The sequence below is a fragment of the Pleurodeles waltl genome, chromosome 7 (genome assembly GCF_031143425.1).
Source record: "Pleurodeles waltl isolate 20211129_DDA chromosome 7, aPleWal1.hap1.20221129, whole genome shotgun sequence".
NCBI classification, from domain to species: Eukaryota; Metazoa; Chordata; class Amphibia; order Caudata; family Salamandridae; genus Pleurodeles; species Pleurodeles waltl.
The window spans coordinates 1,075,690,800-1,075,712,645 of NC_090446.1; the positions used below are offsets into that span (position 1 = coordinate 1,075,690,800).

The 21,846-nt window shown below is 48.6% G+C and overlaps 1 protein-coding gene across 1 annotated transcript in view; it reads right to left on the bottom strand.

Annotated features, from left to right (window-relative positions):
- Positions 1-1,235: 1,235 nt before the first annotated feature.
- Positions 1,236-21,846, bottom strand: part of ANKFN1 (ankyrin repeat and fibronectin type III domain containing 1) — a 1,012,473-nt gene continuing 991,862 nt past the window's right edge. Inside the window, exon 17 of the mRNA XM_069202026.1 lies at positions 1,236-2,032. Coding sequence (XP_069058127.1) covers positions 1,236-2,032 — 797 coding nt within the window. The remainder of the gene's footprint in view (positions 2,033-21,846) is intronic.

Genomic DNA, 21,846 nt, shown 5'->3' on the forward strand with positions numbered 1-21,846 from the left:
AATATTTTTCAGAACATCATCATATATAATGATGTATGTTAACTTGTCTAACTGAAAAGATTAAAAACTACCTACTTAATCAAATACTGTCTTTGACATTATTTATGTTAGTATTATGATTCAAAGAATGCAATACAGGGAGTAACCAGGATTAATATTATTATGTGGCTATTTGTTTAATAAGTCCATCATTCACTCACAGGATCATGGCGCTATAGAAAAATAAATAAAAGAAAGATATGACAGACCATACATACACAATAACAGATATTACTAACTGAAAAACCATGTGTTTAGCTGTTTGCATAATTTGAGATGACTGATTTGTGTCAATGAACACTAAAAGCTCCAACATTTTAGGTCTTGTATTTGAATGCAAGTAGTTCAAACAAGAGGACTCTGACAGATTTAAGGGCACGCTAGATAACTGCATTTAGAGAATGTATTTCTTAGAATAGCAAAGCTCTGATAATAGAAAATGTGGTTAATTATGAATACTGGCAGAAACAAATATATTTTGGTTAAGAGAAATCCTAGTAAATGTGTGTGACGGACCCAAACATGGTTGTTGTTTTTAGACTGATTCCACTCTCATCACAGCACTCTGAATTTGCCAAAGATGTCAAATGTTTTTCATGGGAAAGCCTACAAAGACAGCTATTCGAAAGTTAGTTTTAGAGTGAACAGATGTTTTTACCAATACTGTTCTGCATGAAAGGTAAGAAAAGAGAAATAATCATATATGATAAAATCAGGCCAGGGGTGGGATCTATCTTCTGGGAGAAAAGTCGTTCAGAGTCTCATAGGCGGCCATGGTTCCACATGTCATTTACTGGTACATGTGCAACGACCACAGAGAAAAGACATACACTGGCCTTCCATCTTTTATGTTGCTTATGAGAAATCATGAATTCCATTTTGTACGGGGTTAAACCATATACATAATCAAAGTTCTTTCAGCACTTGAATAATTTAATTATGAAGTGAAAACTTTGCAATGTGAGATGAAAACAGGAAAAGACAAACTCTGCTGCTCAAAAACCAACACTCTAAAATGCATACTTTTCGACCCTCTCAGTGCAACATTTAAAGTATATCTCAACATAAATGTGCTTTATAAAACATTCGAAAATAACTTAGTGATATTAAACAAATGTAATGTCGGTTGTGGAATAATCATTCACAGCCTTTGCAGAAGTTGTGAAACACCGCAAAGCATCCATCGAAGTTCGAGTTTAAAGCGTACTGCTAAGCACCTCAGAAATCTGCAAGTTAGATTTTTCGTCAGAATCTGGTTCTTGTTCCATTTGAACATGGACACCTGCACCCTGCTCCAAAGACTGCGACCCTCCCATGCTTAAAGTCCAGATATCATGCTGGTCATGAGACAGTTTGTAGGGTTCAACGTAGATCCTACGTACATTCTGTTTGCATTCACTGTATTTGGACTTTCCGTCTTTAGGCAGGCTTGAAGCATGAGGTAAGATAAAAGTGTGAGGGGGAGAATCAATGGGAATACTCATTTGTTCATCAGAGGTGCAGTCTTGTTCTTGATCATCTGCCCGGAATAAATGCTGCGTATACACTCCATCAGAGAGGGATGGGGACTGAGATTCACTGTGCACTCGCAGCCAACGATGATGACGACTGAAATAATTAAAGTGCTGATGTTTTGGTGGTCTTTTCTTCCCTGAAAGACTCACGCTTTGCTTTAATTGTGCAGATTTTTCAGTACACTTTGATGGGAACCCTGTCACTGACAAACTGTTCATATACCTAGTGCAGTACTCGCTGGTGGGATCCAAGCCGCTGCACTCGTCCTTCAAAGGTAGAGATGGCTTGATATCATGCACCTGGAGGACATCGGGAGCACTGCCACCTAGCCCACTAACTGCCTGCTGGGATATGTCATTAGATGATGAATACACTAAGTCCAGTTCTCTTGGGCTGAGCGCATCACAGGAGTCATAGTCACTGTCAGTAGGCAGGAATACTTCAGAGCAGCCTTCTTCATCTGAACAGGGTTGAGAATCTGAAAAATGTAGAGAAAAAATCCTGTGAACATTTGTAATTTCTGTATAGATCTTTGATGACATGTTGCTTAATAGGGTTAGTCACAAACAAAATCAGTAGCAGAACAGTAACTATCACTATAAAAAAAGCAATCTTATTTCCCCATACAGACACACTGGAGAACCCAAACTATGTAGAAGAATGGTGTTATGTTTAATCCTTTCGCTATTAGTCCTTCCCCCCAAGACTAAGCCTTTTTTGGCTATTTCAGGTAGTTTGCACTTAGGCCTACATAACATTTTGGCCACATAAGCTATCCACGCCAAATTTGCGTCCTTCTTTTCCAATGTTCTCAGAAATCTAAAGGTACCCAAGGTTTGTGGATTCCTCAGGAGGGTATTGAGAAAATAACTACAATATAGCTATGTTTTCAGTTTTTTTTAAATAATAGGAAAAAAGTGCTCTGGATAAAAGTGTCTTTTTCTTTAAAGAAAATGACATCAACAAAGAGTTTGCTGTGCAACAGTCACCATCTTCCCAGCTTTCAGGAACTACACAGCTAAAAAACAAACAAAACAATTTTGTGCCAATTTTGACATTTTCCAAAGATGCTCTCAATTTACTTCCAGTTGTGGTGGGAAACCAGTGTGAGACCAATGGGGGATCCAGGAAAGCTATAGATTTCTGAAAAGTAGTCACATTTCAAAATTTAGCAAGGGTTCATATGTGTAGATCCCTCAGTTTTCCTAACAAAACTAACTGCTGAAATAAAGAAGTACTGAAAATAAGTAGGACAAAATGGCCCCTTGTGGCAAAGTTTGCATCTGTAACTTTTTGCCTCAGTGGCAGATTAAGATTATCGCTATACCATTACTAGGCCCTTCTGGTTGGTGTGATACATAGGATTTGTAAGTTTTCATATGGTAAAATATGTGGAGTGAAAAATGGGTATCACGGAAACCTATGTTTATTTTTAGATGGGCACAAAATCTGGAGTTTAGAAGCAGTGGTTATTTATACATCTCTGAATGTGTGGGTACCCATAGTAGCACATTATTAAGGGCCTTATTATGAGTTTGCCCATCCCACCGCAAGACGGACAAACTCACTGGGAGGACGCCACCTCCAAGGTGGTGGCATGCCCCCAAAGCGTTATCTTGCTGGGCAAAGAGGGGTCATTGGTGGCTAATAATGTTCCTGCTGGGCTGACCAGTGTGAACTCTGTAGTACACAGTTCCCACCAGGCTGACCTGCAGGAACAGTGCTAAAATATTGGTCTCAGCTCCCTTGAAGGGGCTGAGTCCAATAACATTGTACAGAGCACCCTCGGAATGCGCACTGTCTGCAAAGCAGACAGAGCGCATTACAATGGTGTTGGGCAGGGTGGCACTTGCACAGCCTATGCCATGGGCATGGACAGTGCAGGGACCCACCTGTGTCCCCGACACTGGCTTTTCTGCCAGCCTTCTAATGGTGGGACCCCATCATGAGAAGGCTGGCGGACAGCAGAGTTGCAGGGGGCGCTGAACTCAGACCGATGTCAGACCATCGGGACCCACTTTCCTGGCAGAGACGGCGGTCCCATGGCGGGTCTGTCAACCAGGGTCGTAATGTGGCAGTCGGATCACCACAGTTACGATGGTACGACTGTCACTGTAAGGTTGGCGGTCCTTGGACTGCCAGCCTCATATTTATTTAGGCCCTTAGAGAGTATTTTCCAAAAGGTCTTCTTTCTGACACACTGATGTACCTTTGGAAGGTCAAAATGCAGTGAAATGCAATTGGTAATAAGAAATATCCTGCTATTATATTCTCCCACATGTCTTCTAATGACAATTGGACATCATTTGTGCTGGTAAGCCTAATGCCTAATGCCTGCAACAGGAAATGGCCCAAAATACAACATCGATACATTACAATTTTTCACTAAAAACTGACACTTTTTTTGCACAGTGGGTAGCTGTGGATTTTGGATCCGAGCTCAGCCGGCACCTAGGTAAACCTAGGAAACCTGCAAATTTCCTAAAACTAGAAACCTAGGTAAATCTAGGATAGGGTGACCTGTGTGGCTTACACCAGTTTGTTTTACCTAGAATCCCTTCCAAACTTCAAACTTTCACAAAAAAACACATTTTCCTCAAATTTCTGTGATGGAAAGTTCTAGAATCTGTGGGGAGCCACAAGCTTCAATCCATCAAGCATTTCCCTAAATCTTCTGATAAAAAATGGTGTCTCACTAGTGTGGGTGAGCCTAGTGCCCACAACAGGAAACAGCCCAAAACGCAACATCAAATTGCTGTATGCACAACTGACCCATTTTTTGCAAAGTCAGTAGCTGTGGTTTTTTGGCCCTAGCTCAGATGGCACCTAGGGAAACCTAGTAAACCTGTGCCTTTTTTTAAACTAGACACCGAGGGGAATCCAGGATGCAGTGACTTGGGTGGCTTTCACCAGGTCCTTTGCAAACCTCAACCTCAAACCTCACCCAACAAGTGATGCAGCATTTTTATCTGCATAGGTGAGGCAATGCTGAGTGGTAGCCATTTTGTGGATTCCTGTGGATTCTGGAAGTTCCATCATCACAGATTTGTGAGGAAAATATGTGATTTTAGTCAATATTTCATTTTTGTTGAGCTTTGTAGGTAAAGCACACTACCCTGGATTCCGCAGATGTCAAGTTTTCAGAACTGTCTGGGTCTGGTAGGTTTTTCCAGGTCGCAGCCTACCCAAGCCCAAAAAGTGCAGTAGTTCTCCATTGCAAGTGGGATGATACTGGGAGTTAGCCAAACTCTCCTGGCCCATTTGTAAAAACAACACCCAGAAGAATCATACGTCTTCTTGCTTGCATTGGGATGAGATGCTTTAGTCCACAGGGGAGTAGAAAGACTCTTGAGATTTTAGGGGTGAGGGTGGGGCCTGATGTTAGGCTGGGAAAGATCCACACTATTATTTTACTGGAAAATATATACTGCTGCATTACAGTGGGATTTGTGCCTCGCTGTGGGCCAGCTTGGGGGTAATTACTCCATCTGCTCCCAGCCCTGGAATTTTTTAAAAAAGTAATCCCTGGTATCTAGTGAGCTTACTGTCCCCCTCGGGGAGGCAGATGGGTGTAATTCCCCAATCTGCCCCTTTGGGGGCAGAAAGACTGTTTCTCTTTTTTTTGGGGGGGGGGGTGAGCAGCCTCCAGCCATACAATAAAAAAAAAAGTAATCACTTCTATCTAGCCAAGATGACGATCCTTTGGCAGTGGAAACAACGTTTTTCTCTCACTTCCACTGATTCGATGCATGCCATATCCATTGTGGCGTCCCACTAACAGATTATCAATCATTTGTTGGACCAACCGAACATATTTGGAAACATTTGCTCCCCTTTACTCCAATGCCCACCCTGATTTATATTTGGTTCAATGTCTGTGTTAGGAATGGGGTTTTTGGTTGACAGACAAGTTACCCCCTGTTCAAGCAAGGACCCTCACTCTAGACGGGGTAAAAGAGAATCACCCTCAGCTAACCCCTGCTTACCCCCTTGGTAGCTTGGCAGAGCAGTAGGCTTAACTTCAGAGTGATAGGTGTAAGGTATTTGCACCAACACACACAGTAACTGAATGAGAACACTACAAAACGACACAACACAGATTTAGAAAAATAGGAAATATTTGTGTCAACAAAACAAGACCAAAACGACAAAATCAACAATACACCAGTGAAGTTATCAATTAAAAATCTAAAAGAGTCATTAAGTAGTTTTAAACACACACTAACACTGTTAGCGTAAAAAAGTACCTTGGGTGCGTCAAAAATAACCCTGCACGGACGAGTGTACGTCAAAAAGGGCTTGCGATGCGTTGATTCCACTCATGAGCGGGACCTTGTGTCATTTCTCCTTTCGCCAGGTTGGGCGGGTCATTTCTTCTCTCCGCAGGAGAGCGATGCGTCAATCCGGTCAGTACTCTCAGGTCTGGGCAGGCCTTGTGTTGTTTTTCCACACCCAGCGGCACTTGAGTCGGAAATCCAGCCGCAGGATGATCTGAAAAGCCCACAGCGAGGGTTGTGATCTCCCAGCCTCCATCAGCGATTCTGCGCATCGCTTCTTCTGCTCTGTGCGTCGATTCTTCAGTCGCGTTTTCGGCGAGTGTCGATTTTCAGCTGCAGAGCAGGCGGTGCGTCATTTCTTCAGCCGCAGATCGGAGTCGCATCGATCTTTTCCCCGCACGCGCTCTGTGTGTGGATTTCCTTGTCTATAGGCTGCCAGCTTCTCCTTTTAGGGTCCCAGGAACTGGATGGGCACCACAGGGTAGAGTAGGAGTCTCTACAGAGACTCCAGGTGCTGGCAGAGAGAAGTCTTTGCTGTCCCTGTGACTTCAAATAAGAGAAGGCAAGCTCTAAATCAAGCCCTTGGAGATTTCTTCTCAAGATGGAAGGCACACAAAGTTCAGTCTTTGCCCTCTTACTCTGGCAGAAGCAGCAACTGCAGGATAGCTCTACAAAGCACAGTCACAGGCAGGGCAGCTCTTCTTCCTCGGCCTACTTCAAAGTAAAGTTTCTTTTGAATGAAATCCTACTTTGCCCAGGCGACGCCCTAGATGCTCACCAGGGGCATGGGGACTGCGTTGTGTGAGGGCAGGCACAGCCCTTTCAGGTGTGAGTGACCACTCTTCCCCTCCCACCTAGCACAGATGGCTCATCAGGATATGCAGGCTACACCCTTTGGCCCATATTTATACTTTTTTAGCGCGCCATTTGCGCCGCTTTTTAAAGCAAAAGCGGCACAAACTTTCAAAATCCAATTGTATTTTGTAAGTTTGCGCCGCTTTTGCATTAAAAAGCGGCGCAAATGCGGCACTAAAAAAGTATAAATATGGGCCTTTTTGTCACTGTCTAGTGTGAGGTGCAACCAGCCCAGCTGTCAAACTGACCCAAACAGGGAATCCACAAACAGGCAGAGTCACAGAAATGGTATAAGCAAGAAAATGCTCACTTTCTAAAAGTGGCATTTTCAAACGCACAATCTTAAAATCAACTTTACTAAAATATGTATTTTTAAATTGTGAACTCAGAGACCCCAAACTCCATATGTCCATCTGCTCCCAAAGGGAATCTACACTTTAATCCGATTTAAAGGTAGCCCCTGTGTTAACCTATGAGAGGGACAGGCCTTGCAACAGTGAAAAATGAATTTAGCAATATTTCACTGTCAGGACATATAAAACACATTACTATATGTCCTACCTTAACCATACACTGCACCCTACCATTGGGGCTACCTAGGGCCTACCTTAGAGGTTTCTGACATGTAGGAAAAGGGAAGATTTAGGCCTGACAAGTGGGTACACTTGCCAAGTCGAATTTACAGTTAAAACTGCACACAGAAACTGCAGTGGCAGGTCTGAGACATGATTACAGAGCTACTTATGTGGGTGGCACAACCAGTGCTGCAGGCCCACTAGAAGTATTTGATTTACAGGCCCTGGCACCTATAGTGCACTTTACTAGGGACTTACTAGTAAATCAAATATGCCAACCATGGATAAGTCAATTACATACACATTTTGTACCGGAGCACTTGCACTTCAGCTCTGGTTAGCAGTGGTAAAGTGCCCAGAGTAACAAAAATAGCAAAATCAGAGTCCAGCACACATCAACAACCTGGGGAACAGAGTAAAAAGTTAAGGGAGACCACGCCAAGGATGAAAAGTCTAACAGTCTGCTTATTATTGATGTTCCTGCCTGTACCTGACAGGATGAAGAGGAAAAGCTCAATCATGTGTGTTCCATGTTTATCATGGATCTTCTCTTGTGAGCTAGTTGAGGACCACTTGTTTCAAGTGACAAAGAGCAGGGGGCTGATGCTTCACTGCAGTGGCCCCCATCTCAAGGAACTTTCTTCCTTCCTTTGTCAGGCTGAAGCCTAACATATTAATGTTAAGGGAGCAATTGATGGCCAGCTGTTCATGCAAGCTTATGAGTAGCCTGAACACTCTCTCATTTCACTCCTGGTTGGAGCGCTAAGAAACCCTTGAGTGTATGCACGTCCTATAAGCTTTCCTAACATATCATGTAGACAGAGTAGCATCTGGGGGATTAGAGGTTGAAACCCACATTGAAAAGTTTGAAACAGCAGCTACAGCCACCACATCAAGACTGGGAGACTTAAGTGAACAACTGCACCCTGACACTCGAAGATATGGAAAATAGGGCACGCAGGGAAAATCTGAAAGTGGGAAACCTGGAGGAGAGTGATGATGGACAGGATATGCTTCCGTTCATGGCAGACTTCTTCACATAAATCCTGGCTTCTGGTCATTTCAAGGTACATGTGTGCAGAGCATATTGAGTTGGTCTCATGAACTCAATGCAAACTGCTCAGCCATGCGAAATGGTGATGAATTTCCACTACTTTCGCGAAGAAGAAGATGCCCTCCAAACTGCTAGATGAGTGGATGCTTTCTCCTCTAAGGGGCAGACAATAAATGCTGTGGTACAGGGAAAGTGTATATCTCACTGATAGTCCATATACACAAGCTACGTAAGTAGGAGGTTTTGAGAGTAGAGAAGGGCATAAAAGATATAGAACTACAATATAAGGAAACTCCCTCAATAGATACCTTGAGCTAGCTCAAAACATTACTAGGTTAACTTAGAGCTTTGTATTTTAAAAGAGCAGAGTTCTCAATGTTACCCTTGAACCATGCTGCATGTACTGCAGAAAAAAGGTAGGCCTCACTTTGGCAAGGCAGCTTAGAAGAGAGAAAGAGAATATTTGAAAAAGTGTTCTCAGACACATAGGACCTCTTTTCAAGATGAGGGAGATTAACTGGAGACTTTTTGTATATTTTATTGCAAGCTGCACTCTAAAGATGATCTGAAGGCAGCTAGACAGCAGTATTTAGACGAAGTAATATAGATTCAGCTGATAGCAAAAAGGAGCTACTGGATGCTAACATCTACCAAGCCACAATATGAACCTCAATAAAAACCCTGAAACACAATGAAGCCCTGGACCAGACCGGTTCAACAATCCTTTTTATGAGACATTTCAGGGGTTACTGAATCCCAGGCTGGTGAAGTTGTACAACCACATAGTGCAGCAGTGGACTGGCTTGAAATATACGGCAGATGCAACAATATCCATTATACATAAGCCAGGGAAAAATACTTATTTATGCACCTTCTATAGGTCAATAACTTTAATAAATGTGGACATCAAACTCTACTCAGAGGTTCTACCAAGCAGAATGGAGAACTCCTGCTGAGCTTGAACCATGCATATTAGTCTGACTTTATAGTTTCCAGACAGACACACAACTACACCCACTGTCCAGTCCACTTGGTTGAAAACATACAAAAAAGGAATAGGGCAGTGATTTTGGTGTCTCTAGATGCAGAAAACCCTTTGACTGAATGGACTACTCATCCTTACAGACGGTTATGGAATGAATGGAGTTCAGGCACAATTTTACCGGCTTGCATGGTATAGTTACATGACAGATAGGAGCAGGCTAAATGGCTCCTGATTGGAGGTGTTGCACTTAGAAATGGGAACCAGCCAGGGTTGCCTCATGTTGCCCTTCCCGTTACTTTAACCATTGAACCATTAGCAGAGAGAATTCAAAACAAGAGGAACATAGTTGGCATCACTTATAAAGGGGATGAGTACAAAATCTCACTGTACGCAGTTGAACCGTGGGGCACTGCTCCTGGTAGTGGTAGAGCAACTAAGGTGATACAAAGAAGCTTTGGGTCCAAAAAATAAACATATTAAGTTCGAACTTTTAACATTTTAAACTAGACCCTCTCTGCCCAAGAAATTAATGTTTGGATGGCACAACTTACTTTTCAGTGGGTCACAAAGCAGATAAAGTATCTGACTATACAAATTAAAACCTGGATTAACTAACTGTACGGAGCTAATTATCTGCATCTTTGGTGCTGTTAAATGTTTTACACATTGTTCCTTTGCTAAGCATTACTGCTTGAGGCCACAGCTACCCAGTGGTGAGCCTAAGGTTAAGTAAATGTACCTAACTGGACCAAAGATGGTGTTTGTGAGTGTCCTGCATGAGAAGATTACAAAGCCATGTCATATCGTACACTCAAAACCTCACAGCAACAAGATCACTGTGAGTGGTGTTATGTGGTTTTTGCTGCTATTTAACCTAATTACTGATCTTTTCGGTTGTACTGTTTGGATTTTTCTTTCGTGGTATCATTTTATTTATTACATTTTAATCTATTTTTCTAAATTGGTTTATAATTTGTTTTTGTTGTGTGTTCACTTTATTACTGTTTGAGTGGTGTATGAATAATTCACAAATTGCCTCTAAGTTAAGCCTGATTGCTTTTATGCCAAGTTACCAAAGGGTTAAACATAGGTTTATTTAGTGACTTGTTGTTCACCCTGACAAGGATTGTGTCTAATGTGTGAGTGGGCTTTCACCCCTCTCAACTAATAACTACATTGTTTATAATCACCATATGTGAAATGTCTAAAGCTAGATTCTAGAGTAGATAATGAGCTTACATAGGCAGCTGCGGATTTAAGAGTGGTCCCTAAGACAATCCACATACAGCAGTAATAGTAGCTTAATGGAAACAGCTCTATATTTCTTGTGAGTTATATTCAATTAGAATGTGGTATTTATGTTTTAGAAGGGAGGAGAATGTAGCCTACTTCCTTCTGGGAGGACTTCACCTACTACTTTTAGGAAGCATTTTTTCAAAGGTTTAGGCTTAGAACTTCCTCTGACATTGCATCTTTTTTTATCCCCATGGCACTGACTATAGCGAAAGCCATACAAACATTGTTGAAGACCAGGCACAAGCTTTAACTGTAGCGTGGCCTAAATGCCGTAGTAAGCTTTCTGTCCTCAGAAAGGCTGTGCTTTGATGCTAATCTGCCTTGCATGTTTTGGAATAGTGTGAAACACTTTTGAGGATTTTTTTAAATAATGTATCTGCCAGTTGCCCGAGAAAGCCACGTTAGTTCCATGATCTGTCCCCTGGCCTGACATGTAGTTTTTATTTTGTTTTCCTCACCTTTGCCCTGTCTTTGATTAATATAGGAGGGGAAACGTATAAGGGACCTCAGGTACTAACAAACCTTGACCCAGAAAAAGAGAAGGAAAAGCAACGGGGGTGGTGAGGGAGGGGGAGATAAAGATGGAGAAACAATGGCAAAGAAGGCAGGGATGAAAAGGAACATCCAATAGTATGATATAGGGTCAGGGAGAGTATGGGTGAACAAAGAAGCATGAGGTGACATGAAGACCAGACAGCCTTTGTGTTCCGCAACAACAATATCGCCACCAGGAAGCTTCTTAGAAAAATGTGGCCCAGGATACTTATTTTACAAACTAAGCACTGGATTATGGAAGATAATACCACAGGAATCGAATAGGGGATTTGAGTCCTGAAAATACAAACTCCAGTTCACATGTTTACAGAGGAACAAAGGTGAAATCTTTTCGGTACTATTGCATTTTGATGCGTGTCAGAATGCCATGATACCTTTGCATACTCCTATTAGGTAAACATTTTGCCACTCCAACCCAGGAAAAGTCCGGTTTATTTTTCATGAATAACTTCCTGTGTTTTTTTCTTTCACGTGATTCTTGGGGAGGACCGATCAGGCTGTAGCGCAGTATCGATTTCATCAGTAGCTCTCAACAATCAATTCTTTGGGGAACAGTTGTTTTAACAAGAAGGTCGGCAAGTTCCCTTGAATTGCAAATACACCCCCTTATTATGACATCGTTCCCGTATTTTGTTTCAAGCAGCTATCTATTTTCAGTATGATCAAAGAACGGATGAAGTCTCCCCACGAGGAATGCTGCTAAAAAGGAATTCTGCCTAATTACAAGAGCAGAAATAAAGACGAGAAAATGCAGGCGGTGGCTAGTGTCAATGGAATGATGAAATGGCTTTTAAGGACAACATTACTCACATTGATCTAAAGGTGTTACTAATTGTTTGAAGCCTAAAGGAGATCTTGCTGTATGTTGAAGCTATCGACAGGCAATGACACTGAAAATGTATGCTCTCGTGTGATGCATTATTTCAGCCACAAAAAGGTGCCAGTGGTTTGTTAAAAAATACAAGTGAAAGATAATTAGCATTTATTACATGATATACACTTCTCCTAAAAGTATACGTTCTTCACAATACGAATTAGGAAAGGTTTTTCACTGGTTTTAGAAGTTCATTGCAAATCAATAAATGTGGAAAAAATATTATGTGTGGCAAATAGCTAACAGTTTTGGTATGTTATGCAGATTTGTAGAGCACATTATCACTGGGGTGGGTACCTGGTGCTGAGCATGTGGAAGTCTAGCCGAACTTACAGGCATATTTACAACTGGGGCTGTGCTGCTTTTGCACCAATGCGATACATGCGTGATGCAAGCCCAAAATGCAATTTTTGAAGCCACACAAGACCACCTCGTAGGATCCTGAGTGGCTTCATAAATCTGGACTAAGGCAACATAGTGCACATCGCTGTGTTGCGTTAATCTGCCACAAGAGACATTATATGGATTTTGACGTATTTCCAGATTTACTGGATATGTTTGACCTGAGAATGCACCAAAATGCTATGCCTTTCCAGGTGAGGCGTAATGAGGAGAAATATCTTGATTTCTCCTTCTTACTTCCTATTTCTATGTGTGCTGCATTCTCTAGCACACAAAGAAAGAGGGAAATTCCTAAAGGGCTTGCTTTTGTGAAGTAAGGTACCTATACCTGCACCAAAAAATCCCTCTTACAACACAGGCACCCGTGCACCATGGTGCAAGGATGCCTGCATTGGTGCTAGGCATCCAAAACGGTGACAGCACATCAACAAAGACAGGAATGCACTGTATTCTTTTAAGTATGGTGCATTCCTGACCTTTCCCTGTGATGCAGCGCAGCAAGGTGACTTGCTGCACTGCACCACTGCACCATGCTGTGCTGTGCCATGCTGTGGTACAGTCTTATAAATATGCCCCTTAGTGTCTATTAGGACTACTGAAAAAGCCAGATCTTCAGATTCTTGCAGAATTCAAGAAATGAGGAGGAGGCTCTTATGTGTAGTGACAGGTCATTCCACACTTTAGGAGTGATGTAGGTGAAGGCTCGAGCGCCAGATCTGGTTTTCAGTATACACATGATGTATGCAAGTACGAGACCAGACTAGTGGAGGTGTCTGCAAGGTTTGTGAAAGCAGATGTGATTGGTTAGGCATACAGGGCTAGTGTTCTGAAGTGCTGTGAAAGCATGGTGGGTGTTAGACCTGACAGCCTTAGGGTAGTCACCCCTAACTTTTTGCCTGCCTCCCTCCACTTTTTGGACACTGTTTTTGCTGGTTTTTAGACTCTGCGCACTTTACCACTGCTAACCAGTGCTAAAGGGCATATGCTCTCTCCCTTAAAACATGGTAAGCTGGAATCATACCTGACTGGACTATTAATTTACTTATAAGTCCCTAGTAAGGTGCACTCTCTGTGCATAGGGCTGGTAGATTAAATGCTACTAGTGGGCCTGCAGCACTGGTTGTGCCACCCACTTAAGTAGCCCCTTTTCCTTGTCTCAGGCCTGCCATTGCAAGGCCTGTGTGTGCAGTTTCACTGTCACCTCGACTTGGCATTTAAAAGTACTTGCCAAGCCTAAACCTCCCCTTTCTCCACATATAAGTCGCCTCTAATGTGTGCCCTAGGTAACCCCTAGAGCAGGGTGCTGTGTGGGTGAAAGGCAGGACATGTACCTGTGTAGTTTACCTGTCCTGGTAGTGTAAAACTCCTAAATTCGTTTTTGCACTACTGTGAGGCTTGCTCCCTTCATAGGTTAACATTGGGGCTGCCCTCATACAGTATTGAAGTGGTAGCTGCTGATCTGAAAGGAGTAGGAAGGTCATATTTAGTATGGCCAGAATGGTAATATAAAATCCTGCTGACTGGTGAAGTTGGATTTAATATTACTATTCTAGAAATGCCACTTTTAGAATGTGAGCATTTCTTTGCACTCAAATCTTTCTGTGCCTTACAATCCACGTCTGGCTGGGCTTAGTTGACAGCTCCTTGTGCATCCACTCAGACACACCCCAAACACAGGGTACTCAGCCTCACTTGCATACATCTGCATTTTGAATGGGTCTTCCTGGGCTGGGAGGGTGGAGGGCCTGCCCTCACACAAAGGACTGCCACACCCCCTACTGGGACCCTGGCAGACAGGATTGAACTGAAAGGGGACCTGGTGCACTTCTTAGCCACTCTTTGAAGTCTCCCCCACTTCAAAGGCACATTTGGCTATAAAACAGGGCCTCTGCCCTACCTCATCAGACACTTGCTGGAGAAAAAACCTGAACCAGAAACTACATCCTGCCAAGAAGAACTGCCTGGCTGCTCAAAGGACTCACCTGTCTGCTTTCTACAAAGGACTGCTGCCTTGCTGTTGGCCTGCTGCCTTGCTGAACTCTTGTCTGGCTGTGAAAGTGCTCTCCAAGGGCTTGGATAGAGCTTGCCTCCTGTTCCCTGAAGTCTCAGGACCAAAAAGACTTCTCTTTTTCACTTGGACGCTCCGTGCGCCGAAAATTTCGACGCACAGCTTGTTCCGCGGCGAGACAAACGGCGCACACCGACGCTGATCGACGCGACGCTCTTGGGACGACCGGAAAACCGACGCACGGCTTCGCAAGGACAACGCCGCCCGACCTCTAGAGGAGAAATCGCCGCGATGCCTGCCGTGAGATCGTAATTTCGACGCGCAGCCCCGCAGAACGACGCGCAGCCGGAAAACAAGCAGGAAAATCCACGCACAGACCCGGGACATCTGGTAATCCCCGCGATCCACAGAAAGAGACTGTCCGTGCGCCGGAAAATGACGCACGACATCCCCGCGTGGAAAATAACGACGCAAGTCTGTGTGTGCTGGGGAGAAATCGACGCACACACCCTTTTTCCACGCACCTCTTCCTTTGTGGCCCTCTGAGGAGATTGTTCCACTCCAAACCAGGTACTTGTGCTTGAAAGAGACTTTGGGCCTGATTCTGACCCCGGCGGTTCCTTACCGCCGGGGCCAGGGTCGGCGGGAGCACCGCCAACAGGCTGGCGGTGCCCCGCAGGGCATTCTGACTGCGGCGGTTTTGCCGCGGTCAGAAGTGGAAAACCGGCGGTCTCCCGCCGGTTTTCCGCTGCCCTGGGAATCCCCCATGGTGGCGCAGCTTGCTGCGCCTCCATGGGGGATTCTGACAGCCCATACCGCCATCCTGTTCCTGGCGGTTCTCCCGCCAGGAACAGGATGGCGGTATGGGTTGTCGTGGGGCCCCTGGGGGCCCCTGCAGTGCCCATGCCAATGGCATGGGCACTGCAGGGGCCCCCGTAAGAGGGCCCCACTTTGTATTTCAGTGTCTGCATTGCAGACACTGAAATACGCGACGGGTGCCACTGCACCCGTCGCACCTTCCCACTCCGCCGGCTCAATTCTCGCCGGCGTCCTCGTGGGAAGGGTCTTTTGCACTGGGCTGGTGGGCGGCCTTTTGGCGGTCGCCCGCCAGCCCAGTGCAAAAGCCAAAATACCCTCAGCGGTCTGGAGGGGGGAAGTCTGGCTGGCGGCCTCCGCCGCCCGCCAGACTCAGAATGACCCCCTTTGTTTATATTCTAAAGACTTAAGACACTTTGGGGGTGATTCTAACCGTGGCGGTCGGTGTTAAAGCGGCGGCTAACCCGCCAACAGCCTGGCGGTCCAAAAAAAGACATTCTGACCCTGGCAGGAACCGCCAACAGAGACCGCCACTTTAACACTCCGCCCGCCATGGCGGGACAGACAAACAGGTTGGCGGTCACCGCCAACAGGCAGGCGGCAGACAATGTACCGCCCACACTATCACGACTCACCAATCCGCAACCTTTTCCGGGGCAGGAGCCCCGCCGATAAAAACACGGTGGAAACAGACTACGAACGGGAAAACGCTCACCGAAACACACTCCACGAGGAAGGAGGACAGCATAGAACCCAAATTAAACATCATACCTGCTCTCGTCTACCTGCTCATCTACCACGAGTACGAACGCCGGCGCAGACGACAACGGTGAGTACTGCACCTACGACACACGGGAGGGGGGAGGACGAAAGGTTACGGCATACACATATGCGACCCCCCCCCCAAACCATGTACACACCAATGCAGAGCAACAAGTCACAGTGACACCACCCAAACCCCCCGGAAAAATGCAAAGACATCATTAAATAGAGAAACAAAATTTATGTAAAAAATAGACTCAGAAAAGTATTGGTTAACTAGCCCCAAAAATTGTAAAAATAAAAACTATATACATTGCAAGGGATAACCGAGGCAATTAGTCCTGCACAACAAAAGAAAAACAAAGTGTCCGTGGGCCAAAGTGTAACAACACAAGGGCAAAGCCCACACAGGAGACCTGAGTCCTTTGGAGAGAACACTGCAGGGGCATCTGATGACAAAACTACAGGCACCTCAGGGGGAAGGGAAGGGGGGGCACCACAGCCACATGAGTCCACGACGCCAGATCCACGAAGGGGCCACCATGCCCACTGTGCCATCCTGGGGAGTGCAAAGCCACAGTCTCTCAAGTCTCTACAGTGGGTGGATTGCCCACTGTGCCATCCTGGGGAGTGCAAAGCCACAGTCTCTCAAGTCTCTACAGTGGGTGGATTGCCCACTGTGCCATCCTGGGGAGTGCAAAGCCACAGTCTCTCAAAGTCTCTACAGTGGGTGGGTTGCCCACTGTGCCATCCTGGGGAGTGCAAAGCCACAGTCTCTCAAAGTCTCTACAGTGGGTGGGTTGCCCACTGTGCCATCCTGGGGAGTGCAAAGCCACAGTCTCTCAAAGTCTCTACAGTGGGTGGCTTGCCCACTGTGCCATCCTGGGGAGTGCAAAGCCAAAGTCCATCAGGTGGATCACTGTCTCCACTGGTCAAGGAGGAGGCATGGTGGTCACAGTGAACCGTTAACAGTGCTTGACAGGATGGGCCCAGCGGAGCGGTGCTTGAGACGGCGGGGCCCAGCGGAGCGGTGATTGAGACGGCGGTGCCCAGCGGAGCGGTGCTTGACAGGATGGGCCCAGCGGAGCGGTGCTTGAGATGAAGGGCCCAGCGGAGCGGTGCTTGACAGGATGGGCCCAGCGGAGCGGTGCTTGACAGGATGGGCCCAGCGGAGCGGTGCTTGAGACGGCGGTGCCCAGCGGAGCGATGCTTGACAGGATGGGCCCAGCGGAGCGGTGCTTGAGATGAAGGGCCCAGCGGAGCGGTGCTTGAGACGGCGGGGCCCAGCGGAGCGGTGCTTGACAGGATGGGCCCAGCGGAGCGGTGCTTGACAGGATGGGCCCAGCGGAGCGGTGCTTGAGATGAAGGGCCCAGCGGAGCGGTGCTTGAGACGGCGGGGCCCAGCGGAGCGGTGCTTGACAGGATGGGCCCAGCGGAGCGGTGCTTGACAGGAAGGGCCCAGCGGAGCGGTGCTTGAGATGAAGGGCCCAGCGGAGCGGTGCTTGAGACGGCGGTGCCCAGCGGAGCGGTGCTTGACAGGATGGGCCCAGCGGAGCGGTGCTTGACAGGAAGGGCCCAGCGGAGCGGTGCTTGAGACGGCGGTGCCCAGCGGAGCGGTGCTTGACAGGATGGGCCCAGCGGAGCGGTGCTTGACAGGATGGGCCCAGCGGAGCAGTGCTTGAGATGGCGGGGCCCAGTGGAGCGGTGCTTGAGACGGCGGTGCCCAGCGGAGCGGTGCTTGAGACGGCGGTGCCCAGCGGAGCGGTTCTTGACAGGATGGGCCCAGCGGAGCGGTGCTTGAGATGAAGGGCCCAGCGGAGCGGTGCTTGAGACGGCGGTGCCCAGCGGAGCGGTGCTTGACAGGATGGGCCCAGCGGAGTGGTGCTTGAGACGGCGGGGCCCAGTGGAGCGGTGCTTGAGACGGCGGTGTCCAGCGGAGCGGTGCCTGTCTTCACGGCGGGGCCCTGTTCAGCGGTGCCTGTCTTCACGGCGGGGCCCTCTTCAGCGGTGCTCTTCTGCACGGCGGGGCCCTCTTCAGCGGTGCTCTTCTGCACGGCGGGGCCCTGTTCAGCAGTGCCTGTCTTCACGGCGGGGCCCTCTTCAGCGGTGCTCTTCTGCACGGCGGGGCCCTCTTCAGCGGTGCTCTTCTGCACGGCGGGGCCCTGTTCAGCGGTGCCTGTCTTCACGGCGGGGCCCTCTTCAGCGGTGCTCTTCTGCACGGCGGGGCCCTCTTCAGCGGTGCCTGTCTTCACGGCGGGGCCCTGTTCAGCTGTGCCTGTCTTCACGGCGGGGCCCTCTTCAGCGGTGCTCTTCTGCACGGCGGGGCCCTCTTCAGCGGTGCTCTTCTGCACGGCGGGGCCCTCTTCAGCGGTGCTCTTCTGCACTGCGGGGCCCTCTTCAGCGGTGCCTGTCTTCACGGCGGGGCCCTGTTCAGCGGTGCTCTTCTGCACGGCGGGGCCCTGTTCAGCGGTGCTCGTCCAGTAAGTCAAGGGAGCCAGACCTGGCCTGGACTCCCTGCTCAGTCGCCCTCCGACCGTGCTGTCGCTGGACCCTTCGGTGACGGAGTCCTGGGACCTTTGGTGTCCTCCCGAACCCCTGGGATGGAGCTTGTGGGGCCCTCCTGCTCCGCGCTCCTGCTGGCTGTCTTCTCCGCCCTGCTGGCATTTCGCTCCTTAGATGGGGCTCTCGGGCCCTTGCCTCCCCTAGATGATGTGGCTGGTGAAGTGGGCGAAGTTTCCTCCTTGGGGGCAGCCGTGTCAGTCCTCTCACGGCGGCCCTTTACTTTTCTGGTCCTCTTGCCTGGGGGGGCTGGCTGTCCCCTGGCTGCTGATCGAAGTGTCACTGCTGGCAAAGGGTGGACTCCAGAACCCATGCACCACAGTGACACTCAAAGCTGGGCTGGTGGTGGCTGAGGTGCTCTTGGGACTCTTTGCAGATGGAGGGGGTGGGTCAGGGGAGGGAAAGAGGTTAAGATTAGCGAGGAAAAGTTTTTTAGGTCCAAGGTAAAGGGTAGGAGTAGTGGTGATGGGAGTGGAGGAAGAGGATGTGGTTGTAGGAGAGTCAGGTGTGCTGTCTTTGGGTGCAGGTGCCTGTTCTGGAGGCTGTCGTGAGGTGGATGGCTGTTGGGTGGGTGTCTGCCTGCGTTTGTGTGTCTTGGAAGAGGGGGTGACAGACACAGTGGGAGAAGACACAGGGGACGTGTAAATGGCAGTGGGGGTGGTGACTGCACGTGTGCGGACTGTACTGGAGGCTGTGCTGGTGATGGAAGCACTGGCTGATGGTGGTGTGCATGCAGGTGTGAGTATAGACGTCACAGGGAGGGAGGAGGGAGACGAGGAGGAGGGGGACACAGAGGTGGTAGTGACTGTTGGTATGTCTGCATCTGGGTGTTGCTTGGGTGAGTGTTTGTGGGTTCTGTGGTGCTTGTGTCTGGATGAGCTGGCCTTGGGTGTTGAGGTGTGTGCAGGCTGGTCTGATGGTGTGGATGGGATAGGCTGAGGAACAGGAGACAGAGACAGGCTGGAGGCAGTAAGAAGAGGGAGGCTGGAAACAGGGACAATGGCTGCCGTCAGTGCTGAGGCCAGAGCATTGAACGATCGTTGATGGGCAGCCTCACCCGATTGAATGCCCTCCAGGTAGGCATTGCTCCGATGCACCTCCCTTTCCACCCCCTGGATGGCATTCAAAAGGGTAGTCTGCCCAACAATGATGGTCTGAAGGAGGTCAATGATCTCTGCACTGAGGGCAGCAGGGGTGACAGGGGCAGGGGCAGGGGCTGAGGTGCCTGGGGCGAAGGAGATGCCCGCCTTCTTGGGCGAGCGGGCACGGAGCAAAGGCTGAGGGGCTGCTGGGAGGGCAGAGCTGGTGCGCTGGGTGCCGGCTGTACCTGTAGAGGCGGGGGGCCCGGATGTTGCCGCCACCGCTAGGGAGCTCCCATCCGAGGACGTGTCGGTGTCACTGGTGTCACCACCGGTCCCCGTTGTGGTGCTCCCCTCGCCCTCCGGATCACTGGTGCCCTCGGTGTCTGTTCCTGAGCCCACCGGGGCCTTGTGACCTGCAGCTCCCTCGTGCTCCGATGCCAATTCTTGTCCGCCTGATGATGCTAATGCACAAATGCACAAGAAGATAAAGAACAAGGGTGGGGGGAGAAAAACAAAGAACAGGTTGAGTGCATGCATTGTCAACACCGTTGGCGGAGAGGACAGACACAGGAGCCTCATGCACTAAGCAGCGCAATCGGGGTACACTACTCAGTAATTCTGACTAGGACAACAGGTCTAGAAACAACAAACGCGCACATGTGTGATGCTGGACCATCGATAGCTGTACTTGGCACCCTACAGAGGTGGGGGGCGGGGCACAGGGCCATGCCTAAAGGAGAGGACTACACTACAGAAAGCGCCCTGGCCTAATGTCACCCACAGCCCTCCACCCCCACCGAGACGCCTCCACTGCGCGTAAAGATAGCAGAATGTGCTGATACTCACCCCCTTGTGTCTGCTGTGATGTCCTCAAGCGCCCATCCAAATCAGGGTAGGCCACCGCCAGGATCCGGGACATCAGGGGGGTCAGGGTACGACTGCACCCCTCCTAGGTTGGGAGGCCATCCCCAGCAGTGACTCGGCGGTCTTCCTGGTTCCGCGGCGGATGTCCTCCCACCTCTTGCGGCAGTGGGTGCCCCGTCTGATGTGGACACCCAGGGCCCGGACTTCCTTGGCGATGGCACGCCAAATGTCCACTTTCTGATGGGCGCTGACCTATTTGACATGTACAGGGTGGGAAGGAAAATTTCATAAATTTTCTGCATGTTAGATGTGATTGGCCCCCCCTCCCCAACCTTGCCATATGGCACATGCTCTCATCTGTCGTGCCTTGCACTCCTCATTCGCTCCCCACCCCACCAACTTACATCCACCCCACTCCACACAGGCATATCCCATTCAACGTCCACCCAGTGTACTTACCTGTTGGTCTGGAGGACCGTAGAGTAACGCATACTGGGGGAGGACCCCATCCACTAGTTTCTCCAACTCTTCAGACGTGAAGGCAGGGGCCCTTTCCCCAGTCGCAGCAGCCATTGTCACTTCCAGACCGAGGTCACAGCAGCACTTGCAGTATAGGTCCTCGCCTGTGGATGATCAGGTCTCGAGTGATTAAGCAGATAGAAAATGGCGGTCACGCCCGCGGCGGTGCGTACCGCGGCGGTGCGTACCGCGACCGCCGGTGCACATCGTCATTGGCTCCTGAAACCCATAGGCTTCTATGTTAACCAATGCAGCTTCGTACAGCGGTCTTCGAACGCCTACCGCCACGGTGTGCCACGCCAGCGCATTGACCTCACATCCCATTGTCCCACGTCACAGGTCAGGCAGCCGCCATTTCAAGGGCCCACATGGCTTAATTTCAACTGCGTCACACAGGCCTAGGCCTTGCATTGCCACTCATACAAGCCTTTCACTGCATTTCGATTCAATTACTGTGCAAGCTGTGGTTACGTACCTGTGGGTTGCTTGACTCTGTGCTCCATGTTGTCCTTCCTAGGCACCGTCCGCTGGGACTTGCAAGGAGAAGGATGAATCCTCGCGTGTACCGACCGCTGGTGGACCTGTCGACAATGGAAGAACGCCATATAATACTACGCTACAGACTTGACCGTGCCACTATACATGAACTGTGTGCCCAGCTGGAGCCAGCCCTGATGTCCCCCACCGCCAACCCACAGGGATCCCCCCTCTAGTGCAGGTTCTGTCAGTCCTCCATTTTTTGGCAAGTGGCTCTTTCCAGACAACAGTGGCCATGTCATCTGGAATGTCTCAGCCTATGTTTTCAAAGA